The 20980-nt window shown below is 39.4% G+C and overlaps 1 protein-coding gene across 3 annotated transcripts in view; it reads left to right on the forward strand.

Annotated features, from left to right (window-relative positions):
- Window positions 1-20980, forward strand: part of ccdc40 (coiled-coil domain 40 molecular ruler complex subunit) — a 73842-nt gene that overhangs the window by 15523 nt on the left and 37339 nt on the right. The window contains exons 18-21 of one of the 3 annotated variants that reach the window (XM_087255889.1): window positions 7992-8150; window positions 8551-8688; window positions 9532-9644; window positions 15186-15406. In XM_087255889.1, the coding sequence (XP_087112015.1) occupies window positions 7992-8150; window positions 8551-8688; window positions 9532-9644; window positions 15186-15406 (631 nt within the window). 3 annotated transcript variants of the gene reach the window in all.

Raw genomic sequence — 20980 nt, forward strand, 5'->3', positions numbered from 1 at the left:
GGTGTATGAGTGTATGGGTGTTTCCCAGTGATGGGTTGCAGCTGGAAGGTCATCTGCTGCGTAAAACATATGCTGTATAAGTTGGTGGTTCATTCTGCTGTGGTGACCCCAGATTAATAAAGGGACTAGAAAAGAAAAGAAAAGAAAATTAATGAATGAAAGTTTATGAAGACTGCTGAGTGATGCATAAAAAATGACTGAATAATTGTTTAAATAGTTTGTGATGTATGTTAAAGTGTACCCCTTAAAAGTAGAAGTAGCCCCTGCCCGGCCCCCTCAGTTACTCTGGTCTAGAACCGCCACTGCCCAGAACGTCCCCTGAATCAATCGTCACACAACCCGCCCACTTCAGCGGAAATCAGGCAGATAAAGCACACCATGGAATCATCACAAAATTAAACCATTAAAATGAAGACAACCGAAATAAACAAATAACATGTTACTGTACAACAGTACATTATATGTCGATACGCACAATCCTGTGTATTTCCATTCATTACATTTGTTTACTCACCGACCGACTGTTGGCATTTTGCATCGAGTGCTCTCGCCAGTAAAGAAGGGACCCAGCACAGTGAGCGCACCATGTCACATGCCTGGTTTGATCACGTCGCCTTTGTTTACATTTTCTTGTCATGAGCACGCGTGGATGTTTTGTTTTGGTCTGTCACCATGTGTTCACCGTAATATTCCTCCTATCCCCTTGTTACCTTATTTTACTATTATCATGATTTAATTGGTCTCACCTGGATTCGGTTATGCTCCTTCCCCTATTTAGTTCCCTCTTGTGTGTCATCCTGTGTCAGATCGTTGTGTGTCAATCCGTGTAGCTGTCTTCTGGGTTGTCTCTCTAGTCTTGTCTTGTCGTGTTGGTTGGTTGGGGTTATCCCTTCCAGTTGTGTCTCGCCTGGCCGTCATCCAGCTTCTAGCGCACAGTCCTTTTTGTGTATGTTCCTCTGGCTCATCTCCCTCTGTTCTCAGGCACCGTCATCCCCTCCGCACTGAGTTCTCCGGCATCACCTGCCGTCCAGCTTCCCCTCTCCCTCGCTCGCTCTCCTCGGTCACATCCGAAACAGCCGGGCCATAGTGCGCCCTCTACCAGAGGAGTTCGTAAGGACATTCTTTTCTTAGTATATTTTTGCTGTCTAAACCCAGGCCTAGTGTGCAGTACGCTACTGGCAGAGAGACTTTGTTTTTTCCCTCAGAAATTTGTATTTTTTCTTAACATATCCGGTGACAGAGGAGGCCCTAAAGACTTTTTGTTTGATCATTTTTTTTTTTTTTTTATTATTCTTTGGCTGTTATTTGTGGCCTTGACTACTGTTTTGCTGGTCATTAAAATCTTTAATTTGAACCTGCATTTGTGTCCTTCCAGTCCCATTCCTGACAGTAGGATCTGACCAAAGAATGGACGCAGCAGGTTCAGACACGGTCAGAACCACAGTCACCCAGCAGGGTGCACTCTTAGGCCAGCATGAGGTCAGATTAACCAACACCACCAGGGAGGTGGAATTCCTGGCCAATCAAGTGGCAGAGCTAACTGCACTCGTCCAGGACCTACAGCATGAGGCAGCCCAGGGGGGCCCTTCCCGTCATCACGAGCCGGAGCCCCGTTGCAACAACCCTCCACCCTATACCGGAGACCCTAATTCTTGTAGAGCGTTTTTGTGCGGTGGTTTTCACCCTACAACCACTCACTTATGCATCTGATGAATCTAAAGTGGCATTTGTTTTGACCCTCCTCACCGGTAAAGCTCGATAATGGAAAATGTCAGTATGGTAGACTAGAGCCCCTTGCTGTGTTTCGTTTGAAGATTTTTGCCAGGAGATGGTGAGATTGTTCGACCGATCAGTCCGGGGCCAGGAAGCAGCGGACCAGCTGGCACGTCTACGCCAGGCAGGACAATCAGTTACTGAATATGCCATCTCCTTCAAGACTCTGGCGGAATCCTGTGACTGGAACGAGGGCGCGTATAGGTCTATGTTCCGTGGCGGGTTACAGGATGACATTCAGGACGAGTTGGCCACACAGGATCTTCCTCAGGTGCTTGATGACCTAATTAACATGGTCCTGCGGATTGAGGGACGTCTACATCGTCGTCAACAACGTTTAACAGTTCGTCCGTCATGGAGAGTGGAGGATACCCAACCAGTCTTGGCTGCAGAACCGTCTGGTTCTGTCCCCATGGGTCCGTAGCCTATGCAAGTAGGGCGTCTTCATCTCTCCCTACTGCAGAGACAGCAACGCTTCGTCCAGGGACTCTGCCTTTACTGTTGGAAGCCTGGACATTTTGCTGTAGCCTGTCCTGTTTCTGTTCACTTGGGTGATTCCTCTAATTCTTGTTCGGCCCTAATTGACTCGGGGGCTGAAGGAAATTTTATGGACTCCTCCCTAGCTGCCTTGTGGAGGATTCCTGCTATGCCTCTTCCTGATCCTATCCCTGCTCGTTCCCTCAACGACTCCCTTATAACCACTGTTACCCATTCTACCCCTCCTGTTAACCTGACAGTTTCAGGCAATCATCATTAGGTGACCACTCTGTTGCTTCTGGAGTCCCCGAGTGCCCCCATAGTGTTGGGGCACCCATGGTTAGTAAAGCATGGTCCTCATGTTGATTACCCTGGTAATGCCATTTTATCTTGGAGCCAGTATTGTTTGTCTTCTTGTCTGGGCAGTGCCCCTTTTCCTGTTTCTGTGTCCTCTGTGTTACAGGCAGAGGCAGCTGATCTGACTGGGGTCCCGGTGGAGTACCACGGCCTGCGCCAGGTGTTTAACAAGTCCCGGGCAAATTCCTTGCCTCCTCACAGACCGTACAATTGTGCCATTGAGCTCCTCCCAGGCACTTCTCCGCCTAAGGGACACTTGTTTTCCCTTTCTGGTCCAGAGAGAGGGGCTATGGACAGGTACATTAATGAATCTCTTAAAGCCGGTCTCATCCGACCCTCCTCGGCTCCTGCAGGTGCTGGATTCTTTTTTGTTAAGAAAAAGGATGGCTCCCTGCGTCCATACATTGATTATTGAGGGCTCAACGACATTACCATTAAAAACAGGTACCCCTTACCTCTCATGTCGTCTGCTTTTGAGCTGTTGCTGGGAGCCAAGGTTTTCACCAAATTTGACCTCAGGAATGCCTACCACCCCTACGGGACACTTTGAATACCGGGTCTTACCGTTCAGTCTGACCAACGCCCTGGCTGTCTTTCAGGCACTGGTTAATGTTGTGTTGAGAGACATGGTTAATCGTTTTGTCTTTGTGTATCTCGATGATATTTTGATCTTTTCCCCATGCCTGCAGATACATATTCAACACGTACGCCAGGTACTACAACGATTGTTGGAAAACCAACTTTATGTCAAGGCGGAGAAGTGCGTTTTCCATGCCCAGTCAATTCCGTTTCTGGGGTTCATCATTTCAGCGGGAGAGATCCAGGCAGATCCCTGTAAGATAAGAGCTGTTGCCGAGTGGCCGACCCCTGACTCTCGTAAAGCTCTGCAGCGGTTCCTGGGCTTTGCAAACTTTTACCGGCGATTCATCAGAAACTTTGGCCAGATTGCTGCACCTTTAACAGCAATCACCTCTCCCAAGGTATGGTTCAAGTGGTATTGTGATGCACAGGAGGCCTTTGATGAATTGAAGTCCTGTTTTTTCTCTGCTCCTGTTTTGTCCATTCCAGATCCTGAACAACAATTTATTGTTGAGGTGGATGCATCTGATGTTGGGGTAGGCACAGTTCTATCTCAGAGGTCTTGCCTGGAAGGGAAAGTACATCCGTGTGCCTTCTTTTCCCACCGCTTAAACCCTTCGGAATGGAATTATGACGTAGGTAACCGAGAATTATTGGCAGTCAGGCTGGCTCTGCGGGAGTGGCATCACTGGCTAGAAGGGGCAGCCCAACCTTTCCTGGTCTGGACAGATCACAAGAATCTCGAATATATCCGTTCGGCCAGGAGGTTAACCCCTCGACAGGCTCGCTGGGCCCTTTTCTTTGACCGCTTTAAATTCACCCTATAATTCAGACCTGGAACCAAGAATGTCAAGCCCGATGCCCTCTCCCGTCTCTTTGAGGCCCCAGGAAAGGAGAAATCGGTTGATGCCATTTTACCTAAAGAAATGGTGGTGGCATCTCTCTCCTGGGACATCGAGAGATGGGTGGAGAAGGCCATTCAAAAGATCCTTGTACCAGGGAGGGTCCCAGCGGGCCGTCTGTTTGTTTTAACCAGACTTCGCTCAGAGATCATCCAGTGGGGACACTCATCCAGGTTAGCCTGTCACCCAGGAGTTTGGAGATCGCTGGCTATGATTGACCAACGATTCTGGTGGCCATCCATGGCCAAGGACGTCCGGCAGTTTGTGGCGGCCTGTTCCGTTTGTGCCCAGAACAAGACTTCTAATGCACCTCCCGTTGGTCTGCTTCGCCCCCTACCCATCCCGTCCCGCCCATGGTCACACGTGGCCTTTGATTTTGTCACTGGTCTCCCAGAATCTAAAGTAAACACCGTCATTCTCACGGTGGTGGACCGTTTCTCTAAATCAGTCCATTTCATTCCCCTCCCCAAACTTCCTTCAGCCAAGGAGACTGCGCAAGTGGTGATTGATCATGTATTCCGGATTCATGGTCTTCTGGTTAATGTGGTTTCTGACAGGGGTCCCCAGTTTGTCTCCCGCTTCTGAAAGGAGTTCTGTCGACAGATCGGGGCTTCTATGAGTCTGTCATCAGGATTCCATCCTCAGACCAACAGGCAGTCTGAAAGGGCCCACCAGGATTTGGAGGGAACTCTCTTCTCCCTGGCGTCCCACAACCCTAGCTCCTGGTGCCAACAACTGTCATGGGTCGAGTATGCTCACAACTCTCTTCCATCGTCAGCTACAGGTTTGTCCCCATTTGAGTGTTCTGTTGGATTCCAACCCCCTTTGTTTCCCTCACAGGAACCTGAAGCTGCAGTTCCGTCTGCCCTGGCTTTTGTTCAGCGGTGTCGATGCACCTGGAGGAAAGCTAGGGAGGCCTTGGTCCAAGTTGGCAGGTGAACCAAAGCAGCGTCCGACCAACACCAAACTCCTGCCCCCCATTACATTTGTGGTCAAAGAGTATGGCTCTCTACCAAGCACCTGCCTCTCAGAGTGCCTTCACGTAACCTGGCCCCCAGGTTCATTGGTCCATATCAAATTACCAAAGTCTTGTATCCGGTGGTGGTAAGGCTCAAGCTTCTCCCCAAGCTTGGTCGGGTACACCCTATTTTTCATGTATCTAGAGTTAAACCTGTGTTGTATTCCCCCCTTGTGCCTTCTGTCCCTTTTAAACTTAACAAAAACTCTCGAAAACCTCTACTGTCTGCTGTTTCTTTAATATGGTAATAAGGATGCAGCAAAGAATGTCTCTATAAATTAAAACTATTTTATTATTTTATGCAACACCCTTACATTCAAAAGGTGAAACATAAGGGTGATCATACGCAAAAAGACCCCATAAGGCTAGATGTTTTCTTTCCCTTATTTATTTATTTATTTGTTTGTTTAGCGCATTTACTCATGTGCGATCGGAAAACTGTGCCCGCCTCTCCTTTTACTCCGCCCCGAAGCCCCAGCTGGCCCTCTTTGGCCCAAGGTATTCGGCAGGCCACAAAAGGCCAGCCGCTAGCCCCAAGAAAGCCCCGATTTGACAGTGGAAACGCGACTGGCCTTGGCTCGCCCTGGCTCACTCGCTTTAGGAACGATAGTGGAAACTATAGAGATGTTTCTCTCCTTCTGGCTGAGTTTGTAAGGCTTATGTAGCCTGTGGCTGATAAGATGCAGCTGGCACCTATCAACCAGAACAGTGGGTGTGTTGGTGTTCTTTGTTTTCCAGGGTGATTGATTACTTGCCACACTATTAATATTGAAAAAACATTAGTTCACACAAATTTTTTAATTATTTGTGAAAACGTCTGAAGGTCATGTGATCTTTAGGAAGAATGCAGCATCTCATATTATGTCGCATATTATGTTCTTTGTTTTCCGAGTTTGTTCTTTCAAAGTAACTTAACAAGACTAATCACAAGAGTGTGAGTCCATTCTCCTGACTTGGTAATATATATATATATATATATATATATATATATATATATATATATATATAGATAGATAGATAGATAGATAGATAGATAGATAGATAGATAGATAGATAGATAGATAGATAGATAGATAGATAGATAGATAGATAGATATGGTGGCTTAATGGTAAAGAAGGTCACTGGTTCGAGTCCATGGAATTTGTGTTTGGAATTTGCATGTTCTTCTCGTGTTTGTGTGGGTTTCCTCCAGGTGCTCCAGTTTCCCCCACAGTCCAAAGACATGGATCCTAGGGGTGTGACAACATCTTGTATGATGAGATCTCGTGAGATTAAATCATGACAAGATTTCTTGACTAGGTGAAGAGTTGTCTTGTGAGTTGTGACATTATGAGCGTTAGGGTGAAATTAGCATTGAAGGTTAAAGATAGGATTGTATTTGAACTGCATATCAAATGCTTTGCACACACCTGGCATACCAGGCTGGCCTGGAAGTTGTATGTGGCACTCAGTTGCTTGGGCGAGTGTGACATAACATTTTCTTTTAACTTAAGTTTAATGGCTGCCTCATCCAATAGAGCCAAGTCGTAAACACAACTGGAATTAAGACACGTGGAGTATTCATATTTTAGTCATATTATTGAAGTGCAGCACAGACATGTAAACACATTTTGCGACTGGATAAGCCATAAATACATGCCTGTTTGACACTATTCTCTGCACCTACTGAGTCAGTATAATACCACTGATACGCACACACACACACACACACACACACACACACACACACACACACACACACACACACACACACACACACTGAACTCCTGTAGACTTGAGACACCTTTATCATCACCAAACACAAGGTTATGCTGTTCGGGAAAAGAAAAAAAGCTTATTTTATTTGTGTGCTGTATCAAACTACATTAAAACAACTGTCTCATATCAGTTCTTACCTCATATTCACATCCAGTAGCTCAGAGTGAGTCACAGGGGCATGATTGAAATGTTGCTGAATGGAAGTGAAACTAAAAATTACATACAAAAATGACATGTTTTTTTTTTTTCAAGTTTAATTTGTGGAAAGGATTTAGATTTCTCATGTGAAATTGTACAGGGGAGAAGCCAGTCAGTAGAGTTTATAGCTAAATATTTTGCAGTGTTTGCATGTCCTTTATGGCATAGAATTTAATATAATGGAAAAAAAAACATTCATTAAATTTTTTTAAAAAGTACCTACATTGTTTTGCAGTTTGTGAGTTTTTCTTTTCAGAAAAAAAATATTTTTTATATTTTAGCAAATTGTTTGCTAATATTTAAAATCATATATATATATATATATATATATATATATATATATATATATATATATATATATATATATATATATATATATATATATATATATATATATATAAATAATTTCCATTCACACAGGCTATTTGCAAAATATTTTGCAGTGCTTGCTATGGAGTAAAATAACACTTATTACACATTTAATTAAAAAGCACCTAAACCTAAATAGTTTTGCAATTTGTGATTTTTTTTTTAGTTGAATAAAAGACTATTTTCCATTTATATATTTCATCACTGAAGATTTCTTAAAAATAGTGTAAAAATCTAGCGTCTCGTCTCATGGAGTAATCATCTCGTCACACCCATAGTAAAAACATTAACTAACTAACTCTAACTAGTACATTATTGTACACCATATTTTTATGTACAGTTAAAGCATGTTGTATTCTTTTCATTCAAAGTGTGTGCAGCACACTACTGAGAATATTGAGTTGGTTATTAAATTAAATTGCAAATTAAATCGAAATGGCGATTTAAGTCAGAAGATCTGGAAACATTTTATGTTGACTAGTATGCAGATGCTGGGTTTATGTTGTATCTAAGTCTGTTCTATTCTGTTCTAACATACTATGTTTGTTTGTGTGTTTAGCAAACTGAAGAGTGTGATGGTGTTATAGCTCAACTGGAGGAGAGGCTGGGCTCTATGACATCCAGACTTCAAGACAAACAAATGCATCTCAATAACATACAGAATACCGAAGCATTTCTCTCCCAGGATCTCCGCAGACTACAAGAAATTAAAGAGAGAGTGAGTGCATCCACCAACAGCATAAATCACACACTTGCATACTGGACACTATGATACTCCAACATAGGAGCTCTCCATTTTACAAAATTATCGATATCATTGTTAAATAAATTCATTCTATTCCACACTAATGTCACATCACAGCAGCAAGTGTTTACAATCATGCTTACAAAATAGCTTTACATAGACATATTTTTTATAAGATTCAAAGAATAACAAATGCAAGAAAAAAGGCAGCAATTGTTGAATTACAATACAAATACTTGTGTAAGAGAACATTTATGGGCAGGGTCCTTTTGGAATTAAGATGTAGGTCCTAAACAATCTTATGTTTAACTAATGTTTTGTAACTATCTGATGTTTAAGTCTGTCACCCATGATTCTGTGGTCACTTCTGCAGAATTTGTATCGTCTGCCCGTGCTGCAGACTCGGGCCAAACACCTGCATGCTGTTAAGGAGGGACGGTACACACCAATGGCAACTGGAGTCACAGCATTGGAGCTGGGTACACACAAACAAGAAGAGCGATTGAAAATGGTCAGTGTAAAATCCACAGACAATGTTTTGATAAAGAAAATCAGGCAGACCATAATAATGCAGAGAATATAATAATAGAAAGAAAGATTGAACATTCCACATCATACGTTATATGATTTTACATGCAACATCAGATCTACATGCAGTTTTTGCTTTGGTTAAAGAGCATTTGGTTTGGTTGAAGAGCATCTTTACGAAGGCAATAGCTTCTAAATTAACCCTTAAACAAAACCATAATGTAAGCTAATTTACAATAAATTTGAATCTCACAACTAACTTAAAAAGCACCCAATTAACTTTTGCAACCTTTTTTTCTTTAATATTATACTGTTAAATCAGAATATAAATCCCAGTCATTTTTTAGGCTGACCGCTTGGTTTCCCCACCCACTGACTACTGACATGAATGTATTATCATGTCTCAGTATTAATGCATATTATCATGTCAACAAGACAGGATTTGCTAAGAAATACAATTTTCATTGACTAAACTAGACTAAATGTCATCAGTTTTTGTAGACAAAAAATAAAATAGTATGATTCTGACTAAAATGATCAGACTTTTAGTCAACTAAAACCTGACTAGACTAAAAAAAGCATGAACATGACTAAAACTAATAAACACTAAAATGTCAGCTTCACAAAAAACAAGCCACCAAAAAACAACACTACATCTGAGACCTCCACTACTTCCCACCAGTCCAAGGTCATCGCTGGCTTGTCTTCCACCCTTACCACCATCTATGACTGCAGATGCAGATTTAGTAAACAAATACAACAAACACGAATGTAGACAATAATCACTGACTAATGATGCTAATTAAATTCTGCACTTTTATTTTAGGTTAGCCTTACCCTCCAGCGTTTGGCTCAAGAATACCCTCAGCACCACAGCACACTCCACAGGATGAACAGCATACTGGCAGAACACCTCCATGGTGAATGTCCAAACAGCCAGTGAGCACAGAAATACATAATACCTAAAATAAAACGCATAAATAAACATACAACATTTGACATAAGAGGAATATATATATATATATATATATATATATATATATATATATATATATATAGGTATACGTATAAATAGGTATAGGTATTTAATTATAAAAAAAAAAGTCCTACAGAATTTTCTCATTTACAGCTACAGCATGAAAGAGTAAAGAGTCTTATTTCAGTCCTACACCAACTCTTCAATCAGGTCTCAGCAGTGACTACCTAGTACTAGTGTATTTATTGAAGCTTTATGTATATTGTGATTACAAGTGTCAGATGATGCATTTAATAGATCGATCCATTGTGTTAGTCCAATTCAATTGTAATGATAATGTGTATTAAAATTGATCATTAAAATAGCAGGCGGCTGCTTTAAAAAAAATACATTTCTTGTCCATCTGTTTTTTATTTATTATTTTTTTTCTTTTCTTTTTTTATTTTTTGTTTTTGATTTACCAATTGACAAGTAATGGTTAATTATATTAAGGGTACCATGATGCAGTGGTTTTAAAAAGTTTTAGATTTTGTTTACTGTAATGAATAGCAGTCAAAACATTTTCAGCTGAACTGAAAAGGGAATTTTTAAATAATTTTAGGAGGATTGATTTAATTTGTTCTCTTCAGCAAAGTTTTTTTTTTTTCTTTCACTTATTGAGTCAATAACACTTTGGTTTATATTATAGCACCAGTACTGGATGGTGACCAGTTAGTGTTTTAGATTATTATTATGGAGTCAGAAGGATCTCAATAATAAATTCATGCAAAAAAAACAATGTACACATGCACATTACATGCACAAAATGTTTATATATATTTACAGTTGAAGTCAGAATTATTAGCCCCCATTTGAATTGTTTTTCTTTTTCAAATATTTTCCAAATGATGTTTAACAGAGCAAGGAATTTTTCACAGTATGTCTGATAATATTTTTTCTTCCAGAGAAAGTCTATTTTATTTGTTCTATTTCAGCTAGAATAAAATCAGTTTAAAATTTTTTAAAAACCATTTTAAGGTCAAAATTATTAGCCTCTTTAAGCTATATTTTGTTTTGATAGTCTACAGAACAAACAATCGTTATACAATACCTAATTACCATAACCTGCCTAGTTAACCTAGTTAGCACACGCTAATGCTTTTAATTTATAGCAGGTTATACTATCTGTAGCCTACTGTATATGACATGGGCCTGTTGGTTAGAACATTTCTGCAGTGGTTTGCATGTGTCACATTGTAAAAGTAGACTTTTCAGGATTTTTTTTTTAACAATATCCTACTTAATAATAATAATAATAATAATTGTCATCATCATTAATATTAATATTATTAAAGTATGATTTTTTTCATTTTCTAATAATTAATAAATATTAAATTAAATGTCTTAATAAATAGCCTCATTATTTATGTATTTATTTACATGATTTATATATAATATTAGAATACGTGTTATCTTTTATTATATGAAGAGAAATGTTTAGAAAAGAAAATGTAATGTTCTCAATAATATTTGTAAAGGAAACACAGGCCCTATATGTGCCATTTACATATACTTCAATTAATATGAAAAGCGAGTGCATGTTTTTACCAAAAGTAATATATATTTTTTTTTTAAATGTGTGTGTTTGTAAAACAATATGATTTGCACAAAGAAATTATGGGATTCTTCTCTAAAGAAGTTGTTACCACCCCGTTTAAAGCACCATTATGGGCGTATTACGTTAGAACTAACGTGGTTCAAATGATTGATCTGTGACAGAGAAGCTTCAGGTTTTGGGAAACACTTGTCACTACATTGTTCTTTTCCCAAACAATGCATCGTACTATGAAAGTTTAGCTGCGAGTTACGTCGTTGTTTGGGAAACACACCCTTGTCTGGTGATTGAAATTGATATTGAGCATTCCCACCTTGAGGTTGCTTGAGTAACATTTATGGTGATATTCACCAAGAGCAAAGGAGTTTACATACTATTGGGAAAACTTTAAATATAAATTGAATCGGTACATTTAATTAAAAGATGATCAAGAAAAAACTTTGTTCTCTGTCATTGTAGCTATTTATCTCCCATAAACGTTGGTCTGTGTAGGTACTAAGCATAGAGAATAGACCAATTACCAACCTACGTCACACATGACTTCACACGGGTCCCCGGTTGCAAAAAAAGACAGGCTGCAACAGTAAAGATGTCGTGTTGTGCGGTAGGATGCCAAATTAGAAAGTCCAAAAATAGAAAACGTAACTTTGACCATACACCACACTGTTTTAATGCTAACTGCAGACGTCTTTGATTAAAAGGAAGCTGAATGAAGTGACGACCTAATTAGAAAAGCTGGATAAGTTGGCGGTTCATTCCGCTGTGGCGACCCTGAATTAATAAAGGGACATGTTAAGGTGATGTACAGGTTTATGTTAAGAGGAGAACAGCGGCGCACTGTCAAAGTGTGGACCTAACAGACGGGGGAATAGGAGATGCTGAACTAACACTCTGAGGAAAGAGTTGCCTCAATTGTGGGCGATACTTTACTGTCTAGGGTAGTATCCGTGTTTGTGGGAGACACAGATGTATTAGAGGGACACTTTGTTATGGTAGTAATCAGCACCCCTCCGCTCTTATCAAGGCAGCGCTACCAGCATTTCTGCTGCCCGATTACCCGCTCTACAACTGACCGAGTGCCTGCCACCTTGGAGCCTCATCCCAATCATACTGTTTGTGAGGATGAATTAATCATGGGTTGACCCAGGCCACCTTGCTACAATATTTGCACAATTATTATATTATTTGCACATTTATTGAATGGAAATGTTTCCCATTCACGTATGCAAATTAGTCTTTAGATGATAATAAACTGATTCATTTATTTTTTTGTTTTATTAGCTGATTATTATGTTTATACAGTGGGTACGGAATGTACTCTGACCCTCTTAAATGTTTCACTTTTTGTTATGTTGTTATACAGCCATTTGTTTTAAGTTCATTTTTTTCCTTATTAATGAACGAACAGCACTCCATAATTATTGACAGCAGACTAAAAACACACAATTGTTGACATTTTTGGAGATTTATTAAAAAAGAAGAACTGAAATATCACATATTCAGACCCTTTGCTGTGACACCCATATATTTAACTGAGGTGCTGTCCATTTCTTATGATTCTCCTTGATCCTTTATTCGAGTCCAGCTGTGTTTAAATATACTGACTGGACTTGATTTGGAAAGCCACACACCTAAGGGCACAGTAGGCTTCATAATCCTTAAAAGCCATGGAGTTTGCTAAAATGGTGAGAAATAAGATTCTCTGATATATTTTTTTTACTCTTTTTTACTCTAGTGCTATGTGTGGAGAAAATCAGGCACTGCTCATCACCTGTCCAATACAGTGCCAACAGTGAAGCATATATACAGTTGAAGTCAGAATTATTAGAATTATTATTTTTCCCTAATTTCTGTTTAACAGAGAGAATTTTTTTTCCAACACATTTCAACACAAGTTATTATATTACAATGGTTTTGTTCTGTAGACTATCAGAAAAATATAGCTTAAAAGGACTAATAACTTTGTCCCTAAAATTGTGTTTAAAAAAATTAAAACTGCTTTTATTCAACCCAAAATAAAACAAATAAAACTTTATCTTGAAGAAAAAAATATTATTAGACATACTGTGGAAATTTCCTTGAGACATCATTTAGGAAATATAAAAAAAATAAAATAAAAAGGGGGCTAATAATTCTGACTTCAACTGTATGTACACACGCACACACACACACGCACACACACATATTTATATATATATATATATATATATATATATATATATATATATATATATATTTATATTCATTCATTCATTCATTCATAATTTTCTTGTCAGCTTAGTCCCTTTATTAATCTGGGGTCGCCACGGCAGAATGAACCACCAACTTATCCAGCAAGTTCCAGCGGATGCCCTTCAAGCCGCAACCCATCTCTGTTAAACATCCACACACACACACTCATACACTACGGACAATTTAGCTCAACCTATTCACCTGTAACTTTAAAATAAGTGCAACTGTTTGTATTCAATACTTTATTATTCTTCTTCTTATTATTATTATAACTTTCCAATTTCCATATCTGCAACGCCTGTATTTTGGCTTTTTTTTTTTCTTGGAGTCCAACTTGGAAATAACTTTTTTTCTTTATTGGCATTGATTGTTTTGAAATTCAAATGGCACTTACATGCCTGTTTTAATTTCTTTAATAAATATGCCTGTCACGCCAGGATCTTGATGGTTTATTGTGGGTATTTTGTTTACATGAAGAAATCTGTGTTACAAGTTAAACACAAATTCTAATAAACAATTATATTTTGAGTATTTTAAGTATTTTCAGTATTTTAAATGCGAATAATCGCGATTAATTTTCAAAAAAGTGTGATTAGTTATTTTTGTAATCAATTGACAGCACTAATATATATATATATATATATATATATATATATATATATATATATATATATATATATATATATATATATATATATATATACATATATACACACACACACACACACACACACACACACACTCAGAATTACAACAGTCTATTATCCAAAAATATATATTCACAAATTCACCAAGAACAAACAGAAAGGGGTGGATATAGGCTCTAACCAGCTGCTTGTGTCTGATTTTGGCCATCCTCTTTATGAGATGTAGCACAGATCTAATCCAGCTGCGTTCTTATGTCAGTTAGAATTCAGTTGAGTCATCGCCATCGTCATTTCATGCATTATGTGGACCATAAGAATGTGGGAGATGTGGTTCATAAGTATGGCAGGAAAATTGTAACTAACTGGAATTACAGTAAAAAAAAAAGTGATAAGCAGATTATGCATTAAAACACCATCATATCACGGCAAGGGTACATTAATCCCAGCAAAGGATGTGCATGTAACATACAATTTACCAAATTAATTTCCTTGTTTCCTTTTGGACTTTGTACCCATTCAGAGTCCTTTTCATTTGCTTTAGATAATAAGAACTTGCTTCACTCAGAAAGGTTATACAGTAACAGCTGATGTGTATGTATTTTGCTAGATATATTGTTGTTTGCCTTGTAAAAAATATCTGTTAGCCTAGGTGATAATGATAATCTCAGCCACAACTACATAATATTATTCAACTAGTAATTTATTTATTTTTGCCATATTTAAATAATGTTTAAAATGTTGTGTGCCTCTTTTTTATAGAAGGGGAAATTCACACAATCTTCATGCGTATATGGGTGTGTGTTGTCGGGAAAAATCTATTCTTGTCTTTCAGGTTTCTTCACGTACCTGTGAGTGTGAGGGGGAGGAGATTTGACATAACTTCCTTCTAATGTCACTCTTTTTCATTTCACTCTGCTGTGTTTATGCCTACATTAGAGAAGTTTTTTATTTCTACTATCTAGTTTTTTGATAATTTTTTTTTTTCATTTGTAAAATCCTTTCTTGTATATGTGATAAAAAGTCGGATTTAGGGATTTCAGAATGGCGGAAAGTGTCCTGGACACTCCAGACCTGAAGGATCTACAGGAAGAAGAACTGTGGGGTCTTATCAATGATAACCGTCATGCCATTTGTCTTGGTATCCGTCCCTGTGTTCTCATACCTTACCTTCGGCAGGCACGTGTCCTTACTGACCTGGATGAGGATGAGATTCTCAACTGTCTCACATTGATCAACCGCTCCATGAGGACCAGTAAGAAACTTAATGAGTGATGCTTGATGTACTGTATACCATTTTCATGCCACGACTACTGCTACTACTACTACTACTACTACTACTACTACTAATAATAATAATAATAATAATAATAATAATGGTTGCATGATGGCGCAGTGGGTAGCACATTCGCCTCACAGAAAGAAGGTCGCTAGTTTGAGCCTCAGCTGGATCAGTTGGTGTTTCTGTATAAAGTTTGCATGTTCTCTTTCCGGTTGCTCCGGTTTCCAAAGTCCAAAGAATTGGGAATTGGGAATTGGGAAAGCTAAATTGTTCATAGTGTATATTTGTGAATGAGTGTGTATGGATGTTTCTGATGTTTTAGTGATGGGTTGTAGCTGGAAAGGCATCGCCTGCGTTAAACATGTGCTGGATAAGTTGGCGGGTCATTCTGTGGTGACCCCAGATTAATAAAGGGACTAAGCCAAAAAGAAAATTAATGAATAATAATAATTTCAAATAAAATAAAACATTTAATGGCTATTCACTCTTTGTTGGAACAAAAGTATTTTATGCTGTATTGTCAGTGAAATATAAAAGTAGACAGAATTACTCAAATGTTCTTTCTATACAATGTTTGTGCCCTCGGTTCCAATTAACTTACCCACCTTTGAAATATTATCCACAATCGCCTCTCCCAAAACTACGATTCTCTCTCCTCTCCACCACACCATAAAAAAAACTCAAAACATGCTAATCTGAATACTTCAAAACATGTAATCCTGAGTGTGCCCCACATAGGTGAGGGACCTTGACAAACCACCCACAGAAAGCACACAATTTTATCTCTGACAACTTTTTGCACTTTCTTACAACCATTCAATATCTCTATAAAAATCTGAGTGTGCCTCACACACGTGACGAGGCTTGACAAACCACCAGTAGAAATGTCTCAGTTACTCTCATTACCCTCTTTCCCTGAAGAAGGAAATGGAGATGTTTTGTCAGCATGACACCAGATGACCAAACACTCTAAGATTAGTAAGAAAAAGGGCCAATGAATGGCTTTGAATTGGCTAATGCAGCTCCTCACACGTGTGGCTAATTATAATCAGTTGAGTATATAACCTGCACATAGAGGAGAGCAAGCCAGGCTTTAAAGATAAAGAAGCCAAGCACCCAGCTCCCAGCTGGAGATCTAGCCACTGTGGCAAGAAGCTACAATGCCATGCGTTTGGTGAGGTGTTTGCAAAGTATAGAGTGAGAGTACAAGCATAACAATTGGCACAACCATCCAATGTCCCCAGGCCCTTGATTGCCAGAATATGGGAATATTTAGAATAAGGGGTCATAAGAGCCTTTTAACTAGGTAACTGTAGATTAGATATTTTAGAAATACGACAGAACGTTGGAAAGCATGTCGGTACTAAAGAGGAAGGCCACCTGCTGCCCAAATTAGGAGACATAGTGACAATATGTGCATATGAGCTAGCCCTATCCAGGTGGGAGCACTACATATAAGTAAGATGGTGGGAAACTCTCCATGGCTGACTGACGCATATGGGATCACCTGGGTGGGATCAGGCTTAGCAGGCACCAATAGCCAAAATGCTTGGGTTAACCAAGTGGGCATACCTGACAATGTAATGGACCAAACACCTGACTCCTCCACTGAGTCGGGTGTTGGGGGCTTTGAAGGAACTTCCTAGGTTAGAGCATCCAAGCCCGCCAGAAGATGAGCTGCCCCATCAGACTCGAATGTTCCTTCACTGCTGGGAACTCCAGAGTAAAGTCTTTGAAACTGTCACTGAATAGGCCTGCCTGAGATACAGTATGGGCACACCAAGAAAGCAAGCTTCCCCTCTAGGTCCTGGTGACCACCACCTACGGATTAGCCTTGTAATCTCTGGCCACTCCACCATCAAGGGAAATGAGGGCTGAAGCGCACAAGGGTCAGGCGGAGAAAGGAACCCTTCATACTTGCGCGAGCTCACTGTGCACCCCCAGGATGAAGGGGACAGGGGGCTAAGAGGATTTACCTCTTATTAATCTCCACCTCACACCACTCTAATCAATCTGGCAGTTGGACTAGGGGTAATGACACCTCTGGATACACCTTCAAAGCAGCCTGGGAAACCACAGCCATCTTGTCCGACTCCAGATCCATGACAGGGCTTTGCACCCTGGAGGGTGGAAGCGGGTCTGGTCTGTCATCCGAGCATGACAGCTTTCCCTCCACTATGGACATTTGCTATGATGGACATCTGATCTCTGGGGTCCGTTCTTCGTATGTGTATTACACAATTAGCTGGATTTGGATATTGATGATTTGACATGATCTAAGATCGTTGCGTTCTTCAAAAATCATTTGAAAGTTGTTGTCATAGTAACAGTTCTCGTTGCTCAAACTTGCATAGAAGCAGGTTAATTTCATATAAACAGGATTAGGTCAGTTCAAGCAAAGATAATACTGAAGGTATGTACTGAACGTGGATAATTTCTTACAGTAGTTATATACACTTGGCAAAATAGTAAATACATATTTTAACTATATATATATATATATATATATATATATATATATATATATATATATATATAGAGAGAGAGAGAGAGAGAGAGAGAGAGAGAGAGAGAGAGAGTAAAAAAAATTCTATTAATAAAAATTATGCAATCTGCACTTCGAAGTAAAAGTAAAAGACTGCCACGTGGTGGTTCAAAGAGAAATATTATAAATATGAACTTTTTAGATGTAAACACGTGCATGCACAATATTCGAGTTGTTAAAAAGGGATAATTTATGCAGCACGTGTTTTGATCGCTAATTTGCCGGTGATTGACACCTTTACCAATATCAAAATGCTTTTTTGATGCAAAATTATTTTTTTACAGTTCCTTACGCCGATAAAAAAAAAAAAAAAAAAAAAACTTGAGTAGGCTCAGGCTACTATAATAAAGAAAATCTTTCCTAAATGAACCAAATACATTAATATGCATTGCAATTCATGATGAATACTCTTAACAAAAACATTAAAGTGTAAAGCCTGCAACCCACAACAAAGGTTTAGTTATTACGTGTCATATTTACCAACCGTTTACTGCTAATTTTATGTAATTTTGCTCACATGGATAATTAAATATTAATTAGATGATGTCATTATGCTGCTGTGCCGTCAGCCAATTGTTGCATTGCTGATCATGATTTCAAGGATCGTTAGATCAGTACTTCACAGCACACGCAGCGATCTCAGATCAGTTCATCCAGACATTTTTATCTCATAAGCGAACTTGTTTGAAGAACCAAATTAGCCAGAGATCAGTTTTCAAGATGAACAAATCCAGGATCTGCCAAATAATCTTGGATCATTTTAGCAAGGTACGAAAAACAGTTGGGGTGTTGTGATGGTGTGAGTGGGGATTTCCACAGATGGTGTGAAGGGGGAATGTGTGATTAGAAGGAATTTCCACCAGGCTGTAGAGTTGCTTTTATTGCTGGTATTTTAAAATAGTGATGTTTTTTGATTTATTGACTCTGAATTAAACTTCTGAGGTGTTAATTTCCTCGCAGATTAACTGTTCAATATCTTGCCATGTGTTTTCCGATGAGTTAGATTTGATCCATTTGTGTAAGTTCATCCAACGCTGAAGATCATCATCTATTTTTTTAAATAATGGTGTCACGATAACCAGTGATCTAATCTTTGAAAAACGCTGGAAAACATTCACTTCCACTTGGACTGCAATTCTGCCACCATATGAACTACAGCTCCCTTCAGGCACACCACAAACCACTGTCCCAGTTCTTCATTGATTACACACATTTGGCAGCTACTCAAGAATGATTACAACGACCATATAAAAAGACATATGTAACAGGACCATATATCTGACTACGCTTCCAGATTTCCATGTATGTTAACGTTTGCTCCTGTCTGTGGCTGATCCTGATTTGCTCCACCTGCATTTACCCAGCATCTCATTAGAGTGATAAAGGACTTGTGGCAAGGAGGCATCATGACTTGCTATTAGTAACATATTTGGGGATACATGATCTGGGTCGGCAATGTCTGATGAGATTGGAATTGAGTTTGCCCTCAACCTCAACTAGTAATGTTTTTGGGACAGATTCTGGCACAGATTGTTCCGAAGAATGACTTGCGAGGCAGCCTTAGCATATTTCACTTCTTGGTCCCAGGTTCCACCAAAGTGAGGGGCGTTTGGTGGGTTTAATCGAAACTAAGTATTGTAAGTTCTGCTTTTTGACATCTGAGCACCAGAGAGTGCAGCACACAGCTCTAGGCAGGGCATCAATAAACATTTATGAGGAGCCACTCTAGAGCGAGCTAGGACAAAGGATACATGGACCTTTTCCTTCTCATTCAGGATTTGACGATGGCCACAGAGCCATTTGCCTTTTCTGAGGCATCACAGAATACATGTAACTCTCTGATGATAGCAGGAGTATCTGGTTGAAGGAATTGTAGTTTAGTGATATTGGAGAGTTCTGCAGCCCATGTCAACCATTTATCATGTAAGTGTAAAGGTTCGATAAAGTCATTCCAGCTGAGGTTCTGTTTCTAGAGATCCTCAACCAAGGTTTTAGCCCTGGTGGTAAATGGTATAATAAAACCCAAGGGGTCAAACAGGTGCTCAGGCAATCATTTGTTTTAATTTTTTGTGCATCTTCCTGTACATCAGTCCACTCCCACATCACATCTTTGTGTGTCAACTGTCTCAATGTGTCACAGCTGTCTCATAAGTGTGCACAAAATTTGGACAAGTAGTTCACCATACCTAATAATCTTTGGAATCCCTTCACATCAGATGGCTTGGGCATCTTAATATGGCTCACCTATTCTGTGTCAATCTTTAGTCCTTTGGACTTCAGTCTGTATGTATGTATGTATGGCACCTCTTTCTGTTTTAGCTTGAGTTTATTAAATTTAGATTGATGTTTCTGTCTCACAATGGTCCAGGAGTTGTCTTAGCTTTGTGTCATGATATTTCTCAGCTGCATAATCGTTGTCACCTTCTCCACGGACAAGGATGTCATCCTCTATTATCCGAATTCCTGGAAGCCCCTCCAATGCCTGAGTTAACCTGTGCATCTGGAACGCTTCTGGAGCTGGGCTGATTCCCATTGGCATTCTAATCCATTTATGCCTGCCACATGGCGTTGCAAAGGCAGTGAGTTAGCTTGACTCTTCTAAAAGCCTTATGTGCCAGAACCCGTCCTTCACGTTACACACTGTGAGGAATCTTGCTTTGGTCAGATTGGGAAAAACATCATCCATAGTGGGCAAGGGAAAATGTTGATGTCTCAGAGCTTTGTTCAGTTGTCTTGGGTCAATACGAATTTTGAGTTTTCTTGATGGTTTCTTCAGCACCACAATGCTGCTAATATAATCTGTGCTCTTTTCCACCTGAGCTATAATGCTTCTCTCTACTATGCTTCCCATCTCATCTTTTAGATGTTTCATTAGTGGCACAGGAACTCTTCGCTTTGAAAGCCTCACTGATTTCACTGCAGGATCCACCTCTAGGATATATTCTCCTTCCAGGCATCCATCTCCTTCCAATACGTTCGCATACTCCCAATGTATGTTGCTC

Source organism: Danio rerio, chromosome 6 (genome assembly GCF_052040795.2).
Source record: "Danio rerio strain M-AB ecotype USA chromosome 6, GRCz13ab, whole genome shotgun sequence".
NCBI lineage: Eukaryota > Metazoa > Chordata > Actinopteri > Cypriniformes > Danionidae > Danio > Danio rerio.